Genomic DNA, 17992 nt, shown 5'->3' on the forward strand with positions numbered 1-17992 from the left:
GAAATTCGCTATAGTTTGAAATTTTTGTATAAAAAAGGGAAGAATGCCACGCAAGCCACCAATGAAATTCGTGATGTTTACGAAGACGCTGCTGTTTCAGTTCGTGAAGCACAACAATGGTTCACTCGCTGCCGTTCTGGAAATTTCGATGTGAGTACTGCACCTCGTTCTGCTCAACCTATCGTTGCATAAGTCGATGAAATTATGGAAAAGATTGACCAGGATCGTCACATAAGCAGCCGCTAAAAACTTAATATTCATCATCAAACGATTTTGAACCCTTTAAAAAAGGTTGGCTACAAAAAGAAGTGTCTATGTTTATGAATTGTCTGTGAAAAATTTAATGGACCGCATTAACATCTGCGATTCTTTGCTGATACCGAAATGAAATCGAACCATTTCTGAAGCAAATGGTAACAGGAAACGAACAGTGGATCAAACACAACAATAATTTGTGAAAAATATAAGGGTCCAAGCGTAGTGAAGCTCAACAAATGGTCGCAAAGCCAGCATTGACGCCTTGAAAGGTTATGCCAATGTTTAGTGGGATTGGAAAGGAATCATCCACTATGAACTGCTCCACCTTAGCCGAACGACTGATTTTACATTTTACTGTCAACAAATCATGAGATTGAAACAAGCAATCGAAAAAAACGGGCAGAACTGATCAGGGCTTCGTATTCCATCAGGACAACGCTAGACCACACACATTTTGATGACTCGGCAAAAACTGGGAGAGCTTGGCTGGGAAATTTTTATGCATCCATCATATAGCCCTGACCTTGCACCATCAGACTACCATTTGTTTCGGTCAATGCAGAACTCCTTTAACGTGGTAAAGTTAGCTTCAAGAAAGGCCTGTGAAAGTTACTTGTCGAAGTTTTTCGCCGAGAAACCAGAAAAGTTTTACACTTATGGAATAATGTCTCGTTTGCTAAAAAATATCAAAAGGTGGTTGACTAAAATGGTGCATATTTGGTTCATTAAAGTTCATTAAAAATATAAAAAAAATGAGACGAGATTAGAAATACGAATAATACTCTTTCGACTACCCAATTTATATATGATCAAGACGACGAGACGAGTTGAAATCCGGATGACTGTCTGTCTGACCGTCTAAAAAGAAAGTTGAAATCCAGGTTGCTGTCTAGCTGTCCGTATGTTCGTCTGTCCGTTCAAGCCGTAACTTGAGTAAAAATTTAGATATCCTGATGAAATTTAGTATATGCGTTCCTTGGAAAAAAATATATGTTTATTATATTGTGAATTCGTAGATGGGCGTAATCGGACCACTAACACGCCGATAAAAAGCCATTAACCGAAAACCTATATAAAACTCTAATATGACACAGAGGATCGTAGTAATAAACCCAACTGTTCAAGCCCCTAAGTACTAAATATGTGGACCGCAGTCCTGGCAATGCTATCTCTATGTATCAAAAATGGGTTGAATCGGGTCAATACTTCTCTGATCTCCTTATACTTAATATAAATATTTTCGAATTCCGAGTGAGTTTCTACTGCATATATTGGCCAATACTTGAGTTATGTTAACGAAAATTATAGAGCTTGTTTTACTCGTAACAGCGTATCTTCGTGTCTAAAATACCTAAAATTGGGCGAAAACTTGATCTAGCCCCCATATAACTAATATCAAGATTTTCGAACATTCAGCTGACTTTACACCATATGATTGGTAATTGTATATGAGATATCTTGATAAAACCTAGAGAACATTTTTTAGTATGTGTCATGATAATAGTTAACAGATAAAATCGGTTCGATCGGTCCCATATCGTCAACTGAAATGCAAAATAACGTAATATTACTTTTCATAAGTTTACAGGTGAAGGAAAAACGATATAATAGAAAGCACTCACACTGACACAAAATTTGAGTTTTGGTTATAAATTGGTAATAAAATGGTAACAAATTGGTTATAAATTGGTTATTATATCTGATTATGATACACGGTTTTGCATTTTAAGTGACGATGTACTACATAATGATTGAGCATTGGTTCTTGCAAGTTGCAAGAGTATAAAATGCTCGGTTGCAGCCGAACTTGCTCGTCTTTACTTGTAACCTCTATTATTTTATTTTAATTGCTTGCTTAGTAATTTTTTACTCTTAACACACACATATATACAAATGCATGCCTGCATTATTTATATGCAATAAGTTTTTCTGGAATTAATTGCTATTATTTTATAGTTTCTTTTTGTTTGCTTTTGTTGACTTAACTGTAATTCGTTTTTGCTGTAATTTTAACTTTTTGTTATATTTTGACTTTAACTACGCTTAGCTATGGAGATACAAATGTCTGTTTATTTATTTTAATATTTTTTTAAATACTTTTTTTACAATACAACTATATCAATTTTTGTTTACTTTTGTGTCCTTCGCGTTTTATTTCATATTTTTATACAATGAATTTGTATAATTTGTTTCTTTATCATTGCTGTCAAGTTGCGCTTTAATCTAATTATTTACATGTGACCTAACTTGGTCATAGCTAACTGACTTTTGCTTTCACTCCATCTGTTTAATGGCGCACAATGGGATTAGACTGCGTAAAAAGTGCTCAAATTTTTCCGGATTTTATTAGAAGTATTTTCAATTGAAGTGCAATTAAAATAAAAAATAAAATTCAATGTAGAAAAAAATGTTAAATACAACTCTGATAAATAATTAAGTAAGTACCGTCAATTTGTCAACTTACAAATATACAGTGTGACAAAATGGCAAAAGTGGAGCAAATCCTTCAATCTTCTTTAACCTCTTAAACTTATGAAAATACTAAAAGAGTGAAGGATATGGTGCTTGAAAATCGTCAAGCAAGCGTTAGAGAGATGACAAGAGAGCTCGATATCTCTCTCGCGAGTCCGTTCGAATGATTTTGGTAGATATTTTTAGTATGAAACGCGTTCTTGGCCAACTAGTCCCGATAAAGCTGTATATTTTTCTAAAAGAGTACCGTAAAGAGATCTTTTTGGATATTATTGGTCGTGCGAATTCCGTTCTCACATTCATGGAGAGCAATATAACTGCCGCTGAGACATGGGTTTTTAAGTTTGTCATGCAAACAAGTCAACAATCATCGGAATGGATGGGAAAAAATGAGCCGAAACCAAAAAGATTACGTCAGAGCCGCTCGAAAATCGAGATGATGCTCATTGTTTTCGGTATTCGTGGTTTGGTGCATAATGAATTTGTTCTGGAGGCACAGACGGTCAATAAGGAGTTTTATTTGGTCGTATTGAAGCTTACACTTGAGAACATCCGTTGAAAATGGCCGGAATTGTGGAACAATAATTCATGGATTTTACACGATGATAATGCACCATCGCTTCGAGCCATGATTCTGACCGAATTTAAAGCCAAAAACGCAATATCAGCGATCAACCACCAAAAAAAGTGCTTACGAAAAGTGTTTCGAGGACTGGAAAAATATCATCTAGGAATATAAAATTCATTATCTCTTTAAGTATTTATTATCAGCCCTTAAATTTTCTTTCATAACTTGTCTGCTTTTAACTATCCATCCGTCAAAATATATCGAGTTAGAAACACCAAGCATCAAACGAGTAAAAAAAAAAAACAAAAACAACATTTTCGTAGATATTTATTGTTGCCTAACCACTGTACAGCATTCTGATTTATTTTGCAAATTTAATCAAAATTAAGCTTGCTTATATTAATGTCGGAAAAAAGCAGATTTAATCAGTGTAAAATCATTGTCGCCGTTCAGCACATTTAATTTTGCGTTTAACATGTGGTGGGCGTGTCATATGCACACACGTCACCACACACACAAGCGCACAACCATGTCGAATCGCCCAACCGTTTGCCGTGACGCAGCGCCGCTCAATCGCCAAACTGAAAGTCTTTATTTTATTGCAATTTCGTTTTGCTATTGTTAACGCTTTTGTTAGTGCAAACACACACGCACACCAGCGCAAGTACACGTGTAAGTGTGTGTTATGTGTGTGTGGATTGTAATGCATTTTTATTGTTTTGTGTTGCGGTCATGTCACGCATTTATGTCCCTTTGTTGGCAACCGCTCAACTGCTCCGCGTACTGTAATTTGTTGCATTTGCGGTGGCGTTTAATAAATTTAAAAGCGCCGCTGATTGAAGTGTGCGTATGCAAATGTGCTTAAATGTTTTGCAAAATTTCAACTCATTTTTCAATTTTCCAGCTCAAAAGCAATATTGAAAAAATTTATTGCATTTTCATGCTTTTTTTCTTTCCTGTAGATTATTTGTTCATAGCGCATAACATATTAATATTTATGTATATGTAGGTATGTACATATGTAATACACGTGTGTGAAGAAAAATGTAAGCAATTAAATAATAAAAAATCGTTTACAGCAGGCTTTCGCCTGTTTTTGTGCCCATGCATCAACCGCATTTATCATTATTCAAATGTGGCTTAAAACACATTTATTATTTTTCAATTTTATTGTAAGTTATAAATTATTGTTTTGCCATTTTTTGTTGTTGTGCAAACGCAAATATGTTTTAAAATATAAAATGGTTGGCAGGAAAAGGGCGTGCACGTGTCGGAGAGAGCTGAGAGAGGTTCTCTGCGCAGAAAAATCTCTTCATAGAGTTGAGATTAGAGCGAGTGCAATATTTTTTATAAAGTTGCAGATCTTTTCAAAACCAAAATATTATGAACTCAGCTGTTTTCCATTTATATGCGGTCTCTATTGGAGTTCTTGTTACTTTTATTTTGAAAAAGTTAACCTTAACCACAAATTATGTAGTCATAAATTTAATTCTATCAGCTGATATAGAAAAATTTCCTTTGATTTTGTATTATCTGGTAGCACCAAAGCTAAAATACTCTTCACAAGGAGTTGACTTCGATCGTTCAGTTTGTATGGCAGCTATAAAATATGTTTTATTTTTGAAGTTCAACGAAATGTGTTCCATAAGTTCATAATATTCGAAGTTCAACATTATGATTTCCAAGTTTTTGATTTTCAACGTTATGTGTTCCACATGTCCACAATTTTGAGACTCAACGTTTCAGAAGTTAATTTTTTTTTCAGGTAAAACGAGCTGTGTTCCACATGTTCATAATTTTACAGATTCAATGAGTTGTGTTTCATATGTTCAATATATGTATTTCAGTTTCCACCGCGTTTAAACGCGTTCTTTTCGTAAAATTATAGCATAACTTTGATTTTGTATTATCTGAGTTGAAAGCAACTTTGGTAGCACCGAAGCTAAAATACTCTTCACAAGGAGTTGACTTTGATCACTCAGTTTGCTTGTCAGCTATACTATATGTTATAGTAGTCCGGTATCGGTTGCGACAAATGAGCAGCTTCTGGGAGCAGCTTCTGAAATGCATGCCTATAATCTACTATTCTCGTTTTGTGTATTGTTCATGGTCGAATTATAAATCCAGTTCTTTTCCATTGAATCCTTTAATGGAGTTCAAGTCACCTCTTTTTCGGTAGATTAAATCATAACCTCAAATTGTGTATTCAAAACTTTGAACTTTATCTGAGTCAAGTAAAATCGACCAACAAGTTCACTTATGATATATGTATTAAAAAAGTACTAAGTCCAATGTATGAAATTCATGCCTAATAATGGGGTTTTCGGCGATTTTGAAAAAACCAAATATAGAGAAGCAGCTGAGATTAACTTAGTCTTAAACGGTAGACGAATCAATTAAATTGACTGAACTACTAAGTTAGAGTTAAAGTATAGAAGAAGTGTAAGCTATAATAACAGGTGAACCAAGAGGAGGTACCTTTTTCAATTACCTTGTTTTGACAGAATAATATATAAAAAGATTATTCATAATAATTTCGTTTGCACTTTTGAAAATAGCAATAATTTAATCCAGAGAAATTTTTTTACTGTATTATGCATGAAATTGGTGAATTTTTCTCTGAAGTCTCTGTAGTGATTTTAATAATATATTTCAACAATTTCGGATAAGTTTACTAATAGGCTGTTTCTGCGATAACGTTTTGAGTTCATTGTCTTTTTGTGGCTTCATCGACTTCTTATGTTCTCCAGAGAATAATAAGCTTCAGGGGTGTGCTTGCTATTTACAAAGATGGGTTGCAAAATACTTTAGGTAAGGCTTCTGTATTCTTAAAATCCCTATAGAAGTCTTAACGCCACTCAGATGGCTTTTCTCGTCATAGATGGTTTTTAAGCAAGAAACTAAGCTTAATGTCATCATTTTAACATTTCCAAGAGACCTTTAAGGGAGGAGCCTACTTTAGATGCTTCAAAAATCGATTTTTTTTGGAAGGAGAAAGAAATAATTGACTAAAGCGAAGTTTCTTGGGTTACGGGAAATCTTTTATATTCTCTCTTTGGGGAGCAATTGTCCGATGCATCTCGCATGTGCATTTGCCGGACGACGGGAAGAATGCAGGACGCAATTTCTATCTGAAACAAAATATTCAAAGAGAATCATATTTTTGATAACTTTTATTCCAGTTAAACTAAGGAAATTCCAAAAATAGAGTAAAACCCAACATATTGTTTAAAAATATGTTCAAACTTGACTTTTTTTAGTGTTTTTTTTTTATTTAAATAGAAGATAAATTAATGCTAAACTTAATAAACTTTGCCTCTATTCCATACGACGTTTAGTCTTTTTCTATCATGCCCGCCAATTAAGAAAAATCGTAAAAATGAAGAACACCGAAATCGCGCGTCAAAGCCCAGCGCTCATATACCTGCTAGACGCTCGGCCGCTATTTCCCATCTACATAGCTCCGACAATATTTCGAATTCCCATTTATAGCTTTGGGGATATATTCTTAGATAATTTTTAAAGAGATTTAAGCAAAAAAAATCGATTTTTTGAAGCTTCTAAAGCAGGCTCCCTCTTTAATAAAATGAATTCCATTCTGACTCACTCGATTTTCCTACTGGGTTTATGCTAATGTACGAATGCATTGCATAAATACGAGCGTGTTATTGTTTGTCTTCGTATAATTCGCTTTATACTCGGTTGTTATATTATTGTTGCTATATATAATAAATTGGGTAAATATTTTTATTGAATAACCATTTTGTTTAAATAACAATGCAAATGTGAAATTGCCATTTCTTGACCACATTATTTGCCACTTTTTATTTCTGTTTGGCATATGAGAATTGAGAGTTGAGCATTTTATACAATGCTTTATTTCATAAATTTGTGGGCTTTGTGGAAATTAATAATTAAATATTGTATCAATTGTATTTTTTAAATTTATAAATAATATTTTAAATAATGACAAATCAATACAATTTAAATATTTTGAAGCCGCGATAGATGGCAAGCTTTTAAGATTTTCCAGTGATGCCCTAATAACCGTTTAGTTGAAAAGTTTTTCTAAAATTTGGAAAAATCTATTTTTTCTGAAAAGCGGAGAAGCATTTCTAAAGTGACAAAATATAGATGTATGGTTGGATTGAGTTTTTAGTTTGCGTTAGAGAACGAATGCAACAGGCACCGTATGGCAGTGTGAATAAACTCACTGTGTCATTTCGCATAAATAATTTTTGTGCATTACGAATTTAAGTTCTTAGATTTTTCGCCTGTTTTGAACTCATCGTGCATCACAAGTCCATAAAAAACGTTTTAGTTTGGTCCTTCATCGTTAGCTGTTTCCCATGTTCATAGATTTTGCGGTTCAACAAAAAGTGTTTCATAAGTTCATGTCGAGGTAAAACGAGTTGTGTTCCACAAGTTCATAATTTCTGAAGATCAACGAAAAGTGTTTCAGATGTTCATACTTTTTTTGTTAAAACAAGTTGTGTTCCACATGTTCATAATTTTTTAGATTGAACAAGTTAAATATATTATATAGGTAGTATATTAAACAAGTGTGTCAAGTTGAGTCTATTCAACCGTCTGTAACTGATCGGACCCCATATAACATAAAGTTGTCATACAAACTCATCGATTAAAATCAGTATAGAGATCTTTTTGTACCCTCTAAGACTTTATAAAAGCCATCTGTGAATGATTTTGTAGCTTCAGTGTAGCCGAAATCAACGTTTTGACTTCTTTTAGTTTTATATATCCTTAATTTGACTTGAAGCTTAAAACCGACAATAATTTGTTTTCTGGTTTGAATATTTTTTGTTTTTATGAAAAAAGCTGGACTTAAATTTGAAATTTAAGCTCAATCATTAAAATCTAAGTTAATCAATCTATTAAAACTTTAAAATTATTTCCCTTTATATCTTTGACTTTGGTATTTAATAATTCACTTCAAATCTGTTTTCCTCTGTACGTCTTATTTTGAGTTCAACTAATTACATTTAGCTACAAATGCTTATAAGTATGCATATTTGAGAAATTTTGCTCATTGATAAATTCTGACCTAATGACTGGGCTGCAGCAGGCATTGTTAAATGATTCCATGGGGAGGTGTGTGCTAGACACATTTATTTGATGCAATAAAGGGCCAGTGAAGGCATCAAATCAAATAATGTGAAGTCGATGGACATGCACACATACATACCTATATATCGTCCCTAAACTGGAAAATAACGTAACACCACTTTTCATAAGTTTATAGGCGAAGGAAAACGATATAATAGAAAGCACTCATATCGAAACAAAATTTGAGTTTTGGTTATAAAATGGGTATAAAATAGTTATGTATTGGCTATAAAAAATGTTTATATAGTGGTTATTATTGGTTATATCTGAAACTGAAAATGTAATATGATGTAGTGATTTGAAAGCAATGAAAAACTCAATTTCGTTTTTTTGAAGATACGTTGTTTTGCATTTTAGGTGACGATATATACTTGTGTAAAATCACATGCTTTTATGGAGAATCTCAAATACACAAATTGAGGTTACGTTCGCCCGACCAACACAGTCGGTTTAATTATTCAATATTTCGTTTTTCGAATTACCCAAAATTCTCATGTGGTATATTGATTGTAATGCACAATCTAATGCCACATAATGTGCAACATAACTGCATTGACTATTAAGGAGATTTCAGGATTTGGCATATTTAAATATTTTACTGCTTCATGCTTACATAATTATTATTGGCAGATTTGACTTGGAATTTAATAAATCAACGCAATAATATGGTTTGGTTTTCGTAAATATTATTACAGTTATGTATACACGTCTATACAATTAAGTTGATTTGATGAAAATTCATTAATTTTAAATGTAAGTTGTTGTTGCAACACAGCAGAACATTTCTTCGAGCGCACGTCTTGTAGGCTATTGGGCTGTTGAAAATTTGAAAATTGAAAATTTACATCTGTATTTGTCTGTAAAGGTTGCCCTATTTACAAATAATCAATTAATCAGCAGGCTTTTACACATTTCTAAGTGATTATTAGCAAACACTGTTTAAGTTTTCACCTGCGGCTGCTTGCGGCTATTCAATTTTATGCCAACTTCTACGCAATTATGTGGCAGGTTTGAATTTTTGATTGAATAAGTGGGAGACTAATTTTGTTTGCTGAAATTTGAAAGTTTCTACATTTAGTTGCCACACCTTTATATCAAGCTTGAACAAATATTTGCGAAATATTCCTCAAAGCTGATGTATCAGAACTCAAGTTTTATGTTTTTGTGGATGTTATAAAGAGATGTCAACTTTTGGAAATATTTATGTTATTTTCGGAGTTACTCTTTAAAAATCCTGCTAAATATCGCTCATAAGAGGGCTGCAGTTATAGTGAACTTTATTCTTACCTTATTGCTTCTAACACTTTCTATCTTTCTATCTTCCGTATAAACAATCTTTCTCGTTGCTTCACACAAACAATCTTCAAGTCAAAATAAAGTTACTTAAAGGAGAATATATTATAGTTAGTTTAAGGACATTTCTATCTTGACTTTGACGGATCAGCTTGTAGGTCAGCTGTATTCCATAGTGGTCCGAAACCGGTGGTAGCGACGAAGAAGCAGCTTCTGGGGAAGAAATGGTTGTGTGCAATATTTCGGATCGGTATCTAAAAAATGAAGGACTAGTTCGCATATATACGAGAGGTGGACGGACTGATAGAGGGAAAGAAAGACGGAATGACCGGTTCTTTAATTGGGAAGGTGCCGCTATTCAGCTGGTTGATGTCCTCGATGGACGGAAAAGGACTGAGACAAGTAGGTCCTTGTGGCATTTATTACAGTGGCCATAAGAAAGAGCGGGAATTCGATTTGGAATTCGTGGTTGTAGAGAGACTCCGTCGCTGAGTACTGATAATTACATATCCACAATTCGCTTTAAAGCGAAGTTCTTCATCGCTAATTTGCGCCTCGACGGAAAAGAAGAACGATGTGAGCAAATATACCTTCTATGAGCGGTTGGAGCGCACTTATGATGAAATACCCCCAAATGAATTGAGGCTGAAGATAAACTGATGGAACTAATTGAACTGAGTGGCCACACTTTAGAATGCTGTAACTCAAAAACTGTTCAATACATCGGTTCGAATTTTCAATATATTATTTTTAAAGCTACAGCTGATCGAAGTATGAAAATAAATATGTATATATATTTTTTTTTTAAATCACGTACCAGATAAAGCAAAAAAGTAGTGTTGAAAAGGAAAATATAACAAGCTAATTAAATGTCATTAAATAAATTAAAATATTTTTTGGAAAAAAGTCGCCATTTTACGCACTTTCAACGCTTATATTATCAGTTATACTATCATATAATATTTTCTTAAATATTTGCTTCATATTAATTTATCATTTCCTTTTAAGTCTAATTTATTTGTAATTATATGTACTAATTTTTCACTTACAGCTCGAGCATTTTATTGACTAACAGTTCACATGTGCACTTGCATGTGTGTGCGCGCACGTGCATGCCAGCAGCCGCGTCGAGTTGGTATGAAAATTTTGAATATTATTTTTTTTCTATATTAATATTTTTAGTTCTCGCAATTGCCATGCTTCGAAATCGAAATAAAATTTCTTGTTAAAAATTCGTCGTCGAAAATGGAAAGTTTCAATGTGAATGACAACGGTGCTCAGCGCGCTCTTAAGTATTGGCAGATAAAACAATTGCAGGCTACTACGACACACACTCAAACACATACACATAGTCCCACTATTAAGTATGCATACGCTCTTACGGCATGAGCCGACGGCGAGGTGTTTGTTGTTGTTGTAGCCTCATAAATGCCAAGCAATTTACGCAGCTATTGCTTTGTGACCGCACTATTTTGCAATTGAAATGAAAATTTTCCATTTAAGATTCCGAGTACTACCGTTATCAATGCACGGGCCGCTGTCCAGCAACACAAACGCATCATCTGACATCGTAGCCGTTGTGGTGGCACATCGTATGACGGCTGCTGTCCGTGTTGTTGCAACTTACGTTATTGTTGTTGTTGTTGCAATTTACGTTGCTGTTGTTGTTGCAATTTACGCTGTTTTTGTTGTTGGTATTGCTGCCGCTGACGTTTGGCACATGACTTTTTGAGCATGTGCTGTCCGTAGTCGCTGTTGCAGTGTGCCTACTGTTGTTGTTGCCCCCTCTATTGTTGTTGTTGTTTTTGCTGCTACTGTTGCAAAAGTGAGCGAAATTTGCATTGCCGCTTTTGGTCACAGTTTTGTTTATCATATTATTGCAGTCGATTTTGGGCTTAGTGCTTCTCACACTGACGCCGCAGGTGGTGGGCGTGGCGCTGCCTCTACTATTTGCCTGTGTGCGCTGCAACTGGGTAGTTGCATTGCCGGCGGTCGTTTCGTTGTGACTCTTGGCGTTTGGGCTGGTGGGCATATTCGTTGTATTGCAGCAACTTTTTGTTGTTGTTGTTGTCATTTGTGTTGTTGTTGCTTTTGGCAAAGTAATGGAAGCAGGCGAGTCCTTTCCGGACACACTTGAACTTGTTGACATGGTTGCAGGCAAGTTTCGCATTGTTGTTGTTGTTGTTGGGCATGCAACAGTCGTTGCAGCTTCTTTCTTTGTTATGTCGTTGCTGTTTTGTTGATCCGTTATTGCATTCTGTGTCGTTGCAAGTGCAACATATATGTCTGCCGTCAGTAAATCTGCTTTTTTTGTTGTTTTTACTATCATTTCAGCTTTGTGCACTGCAGTTGTTGTATGTAGTGCTGTTTTTGTTGTTGCTACAGTTACATCATCCATTGTTTGCGTTATATGCGGCAATTGACGGTTAACTGTGCTTTTTGCTCTTGTTATTGTTGTTGCGCTTTTGTGGGCTGCAACAACCACACTCTCGCTTACATTTGATTTTGCTGCTATTGTTGTTGTTGTTGTTGTTGTGCCGACAACGCTCGCTGCATTGAGTACGAAACTTTGCTGCTGATAGCCGAGCACGACGGCGACGAGCAGGAAAATTGTTAGCCAACTGAACTGACAGCCGGATGAGCCGGTTTGCATCGCCTCCGGATGTTCACCTGAAATGATGGGCCGAACTAATTTCAACAATTTTGTTTTGTTCTTATGCTAAAATATGCAATTCTAATCATAATAATAACAATAATAATGCATAATGCAGACAATGTCTAACTGACAAAATATGGATGTAGGGGTGGATTGAGTTTTTCGTTTCCATAATAGAGCGAAAGCAACAGGCACCGTATGGCAGTGTGAATAAACTCACTCTGCCATTTCGCATATTTTATTTTTGTGAATTACGAATTTATATTTTTAGATGTTTCACATGTTTTGAACTCATCGGATATCACAAGTCCATAAAAAATATTTTAGTTTGGTCGTTCAACGTTATGTGTTTCACATGTTCATAATTTTTGAGATTCAACGAGTTGTGTTTCATTTGTTCATAATATTTCAAATTTAACATTGTTCATAATTTTTGATGTCATGTGTTCCACATGTCCATTATTTTGAGATTCAACAAAAATAAGTTCACATTTTTTGAGGTAAAACGAGTTTTGTTATACAAATTCATAATTTTCATAGCTCAACGCGTCCATATGTTCAATAAATAAAAATATATATTTTTAAAGGTTTGTATTTTTGAAAGTACCTCAGGGAGAGAGGCGGTAGGTAGGAGTCTCAGAGAAACTTGTTTTTTATTATAGGCAATTAAGTTATTAATAAAGTGTCAGCAAAAGTCTCTAATCACTACCAAATACAAGTCTTATGGCTGTCGGTAAATGGTTGGGCTCTGAGAAGTACTGAAGCGTTTTTAAACATTTCTAATACTAAGCCAAATTTCTAAGAGGCAATGCATTTAATTGTGTTAAGAAATTTTGTTAACTGACTAATATTTTCTTTAAAAAGTCAGTCGTAATCAGAAGCTTGACAAGTTTTAGAGATAACATGCCACACTTTGAAAGCACTATTCCTGTAAGGCGTTATTTCGCTAACTTCATTGTCTGTCATACAAGGTCTGTCGCAAAAGAAACAGGACTGTTAAAAAAACAACAAAAAATTAATATTTTTCAAAAGTTATATTTTTTTATTCAAAGTAGTTTCCCTGTGCTTCGATACAGCGTTTAGCCCGGTCAATTAGCATTTCAAATGAGTGTTTAAGGTAATTTTTCGGAATGCTCTGGAGAATATCGGTCGTCGCCTTTTGGGTGGCTGAAATGTCCTGAAACCAATGTCCTTTCATGGGCAAATGAGGTTTTCCAAATAGGTAAAAATCACAGAGTGCCAGATCAGGTGAATAGGGTGAGTGATTAATGGTTAGTATGGAGTTTTTTGTCAAAATATCAGTGACAAGCGTCGACCGATGACACGGCGCATTATCGTGCAACAGGCGCCAGGACCTTGCCTCACGGTATTGTGGTCGGGCACGACGAATGCGTGACAAAAGACGCTTCATAACACCAAGGTAAAACGCAGCATTAATCGTTTGGACAGATGGGACGAACTCTCAGTGTACAATACCCTCGGAATCGTAAAAACAAATAAGCATTGTCTTTATTTTTGACTTCTGAAGACGACCGACTTCTGACCGTCACAGAGGTCCTCACGACCTTCTTGGAATCGCTTAAACCACTCATGCACATTACTACGGGATAGGCACTGATCACCATAAACTTTTTTCTTTCTTTGAAATGTTTCAGTAAACGTTTTCAAATTTAAAACAAAATTTAGTATTTGCTCTTTGCATTTTACGACCGATGACCAAAATCTGCTGTCTCTTTTTGATCGATGACATGATGACATCGATTGTAGTTATCCAATTGTCTTAAAATTTTTACGAAATGTCAACAAGAGATCAAGCTTTTTATTTCATATACCCACCAATAGGTGGCGCCACCAGAAACAGTTATATTTAAAAAGTTCTGTTTCTTTTGCGACAGACCTTGTATGAGAACAATAAAACACTTAATTTGCAATCTAGAGACTGTTGACCTTTTGCAACACGTTTATTTTTGCTATTCAACATGAAGTGTTCCCTAAGTTCATAACATTCGATATTAAAGCTCGAAAAAATACTTGCAAACAGTAAGTATCAAAACCTTTTGAAGCCTTAGAGCCTGTGGTGCATATTCGCAATATTTTTTTAAAGTACTGAATTGACTTTATTCCTTTTTAGCATCCCTTGAATTTAGATCAGCCATAATCAACGGCCCGAAAATACTGGAAGCATTTGCTTTTTTAATCAAAGTAACCCATACATTTGGAGGCAACCCATATATTGAAACTATGCAGTCCACTGCTTTTCTAACTTATCCAATACAATTTCATTCTGGTTTATTGCCAATAACTTCAAATAATCCCACAATAAGTAGTCTAATGGTGTTAAATCACAACAGCTTAAAGGCCACTGAATCTCCAAATTTTTATCCCGTCGTGTTGGAACCAGATATTATCAAGATCAATTTATTTCAACCGCGGCCAAAAAAATTGGTTATCATCGATCTATAGCGCTCTCCATTGACAGTAACGGTGTCAACAGCTTCATTTCGAAAGAAGTGCGAACCGATGACTTCACCAGATCAAAAACCACACAAAACTGTCAATTTGGGTGAATTTAACCATTAGTCATGGATAATTTATAGATTTTTTTCACAGCAGAATTGACAGTTTTGTTTATTTAGCGCACCACTCAGATGAAAGTGAGCCTCATCGGAGTAGATGAGTTTCTTTTTCCAGTTTTCCAGTTCCAAGGCAAAGTCTGTAAATTTAACACATTTACGGTGGTCCAATGGCATCAGTTCTTGAGTGAGAACAATTTTATACGAAAGAAAGCCGAAATTTTCTCTCAAAATCCGCCAGGTTGTGGTTCGAAATAGTCCCAAGTCTTGAGAACTTCTTGAAAGCGACAGATTGTGGTCTTCAGCAACACTTGCCTGAACGGTATTTTCATTATTTCGAGCTGTGCTTTGTCTTATTGGCACTTGAACATTATGCGAAAAAATTGTGCGCTCGGAATTTTTAGAAATTCGACGAATAGCAAGCGCAGGTGCACTATTATTACAACCACAAAATGGCAAAAGCGCATGAAAAGTTGAAATTAGAGAATGATTATTTTCACAATATAATTGAATAGTTTGTAAACGTTGTTCTAGCGTATATCTTTCAATGACAAAATTGTAAACATTACTGAATACAATGAAAGATTACAGATCATGACATAGTAAAAATGGCCGAAATGAAAACCCGCTGCAATTGATTTGGAAAAAAAGTCGCAATATATTGGCAAAATGTTGCTCATACGCCCTAAACAACCAGCTAAATTAATGATAATGTGTAATAAAATAATATTATGAAGGTTTCGCATTCCTACGATCTCCCGTTAATTTAACAACAGTTCCGCTGGGGACTGCAAAACAATGGCATTCCTGTAAAAAATATCTGTTATGTGTAGACCAAGCATAATAGCATTCGTGATATATTCATTTTACGCCTCAATTTAATGAAATATTCAGCTGTCAAATATGAAATGTCATTGTTGGTTTGTTAATGCCACCGAGTACCGCAATGCGTTGACATTTGGCTTTTTTTTGAATATTTATAATTCCATACGGTTGTTGCTTTTGTTGAGTGAGTGTGGATTTAACATTAGTAATGCTGCGTGCATGTGTGTGTACATATGAATGTACGATTTATTTGTTATACATATACAAAGGAAATATTGTATGTGAGCTTTTTCATGGCTAAGCGCAAAGTTGAAGGAGCCAGGAGTAGGTTATGGACGATGCTATACAAATTTATGAGTGATTACTTGAGGAGGGTTACTACCTGACCAAAAAAAAACTTCTTGTAGGAGTATGTTGAACTAAAGTTTTTATTACAAAAATCGCATGACATAAAATTTTTATGTTTATATAAATTAATTTTAGCAATAATCTGCACATTATAAATAAATAAAATATGGCGCAATATAAAAAAGTTTATGTTATGAAAAATATCAGCTGATTTAGAAATAAAATCGCATGATACATTTTATTAAAGTTGTTATTCAACAATAGTTTAAGGTATTTCTCTAAAAAGGTATATATAAAAGAGGGTATTTCTTTAAAAGAAATGTCAACAGATTTGAATAACAAAAAATCGCATGCGATAAATTCTTCGTTGAATAAAGTTGTTAAACGCCGTTGTAAACTCGACTATAACCACGTAAGCGGTGTTTGTGTCAATAAAGAATAATATATATTTAGTAAAAATCGCATGTAATAGTTTTTATTATTACATGTATGTTTTTATTAAATAGAAAAATTACATATTTGTTGTAGTGCATTAAAAATAGCAATTTAGCCAAAAACATATTTTTAAATATTTCATCTGCTTTTAAAAAAATATCACATGAAACATTTTTTTTATTTTGTATTATCTAACGAAGTTTTAATTTTATTTAGAATTAATTTAAAAAAGTTATTAAACATTAATATATATAAAATCGCATGCAACCTTTTTTATTACATGCAAGTTTTTATAAAATTTTTGTATTTTTATTATTTCCAACGATATTATAATTTTATTTAAAATTTATTTAAAAAAGTTATTGAATAAAATCGCATGCAACCTTCTTTTAGTGCATGCAAGTTTTTAATAAACAAAAATTTTACATGTAAATTGCATTAAAAATGGCAAGGAAACCAAACAAGTTTTTTTAATTAAAGAAATATACCTATAATTAAAAAATTTTTTTAATTAATGAAAATTTGTTTAAAAATGTTATTTAAAAGTTATAAAGTTGAAATTTGTAATTTATTATTACATTATATTAAACATACATTGTATACTGATTTAACAACAATATATAACATTAAAAATAGCAATTTTAAGAAAGAAAAGTTTTTTTTTTATTATATCATTTACTTTTCAAAAATATTGCATGAGATAATTTCATATTAATTAATTATTTATTGTATTGAAATTTTTTTTCAACAATAGTTCAGTATTATACTACAAAAAAAGGTTCCTAATAAAACATAATAATTATTTGACCTTTTTAATAAAAAATTGCGTGCGACAAATTTCTATATTTACTATATTTTTATATAAACTTGAAAAAAGTTCTTTAATGTAAGATATATTGCCAAATAGTATTTAGAAAAAAAAAATAAATAAAATATAAAACAAAAAGTTGTTTAGCAAAGTATCTCATGCGATTAATCACTTTTGAGGGAAATGGTTATTATTAAATTATTTTTCGCTGGTATTTTTGGAATATCTTAATTTCTTAAAAGCAACGCCATGAAAACTCTTCAAGTTATATACATATTGACTCAGTGTTATTATTCACCAACTAAGTAATTGAAAAGATTATAAAACCGAAAAAGTATTTCGTCTATTCATAAAAATAATTCATTGCACTCGCTAATGAAATTAAAATTGTATTAAAAGTTGAAAACAGAATTTATTTTAGTTGCATTTGCAACGTACGGAGTCAACAAAATTATTTCGCATTCTACTTTTCATAATCGAATTCGATTTTATTTCGTTTTGGTTATGCAAATTCACGCATCCGCACTTGTCAACTCACACTATTTTGTCGCATGCAACGTATTTTTTTGCGTAGCGTTTTATTTGTGCGCGAAAAAGTTGATTTCGACGAGTGAGTTGTATTTCGCTTG

At 33.5% G+C, this 17992-nt stretch overlaps 1 protein-coding gene across 1 annotated transcript in view; it reads right to left on the reverse strand.

Moving 5' to 3' along the window:
• Nucleotides 1-10912: 10912 nt before the first annotated feature.
• Nucleotides 10913-17992, reverse strand: part of LOC120777845 (peroxisomal membrane protein PEX14) — a 141036-nt gene continuing 133956 nt past the window's right edge. The window contains exon 5 of the mRNA XM_040109381.1: nt 10913-12406. Coding sequence (XP_039965315.1) covers nt 11277-12406 — 1130 coding nt within the window. The 3' untranslated portion in view covers nt 10913-11276. The remainder of the gene's footprint in view (nt 12407-17992) is intronic.

This window comes from Bactrocera tryoni, chromosome 5 (assembly GCF_016617805.1).
Source record: "Bactrocera tryoni isolate S06 chromosome 5, CSIRO_BtryS06_freeze2, whole genome shotgun sequence".
Taxonomy (NCBI): domain Eukaryota; kingdom Metazoa; phylum Arthropoda; class Insecta; order Diptera; family Tephritidae; genus Bactrocera; species Bactrocera tryoni.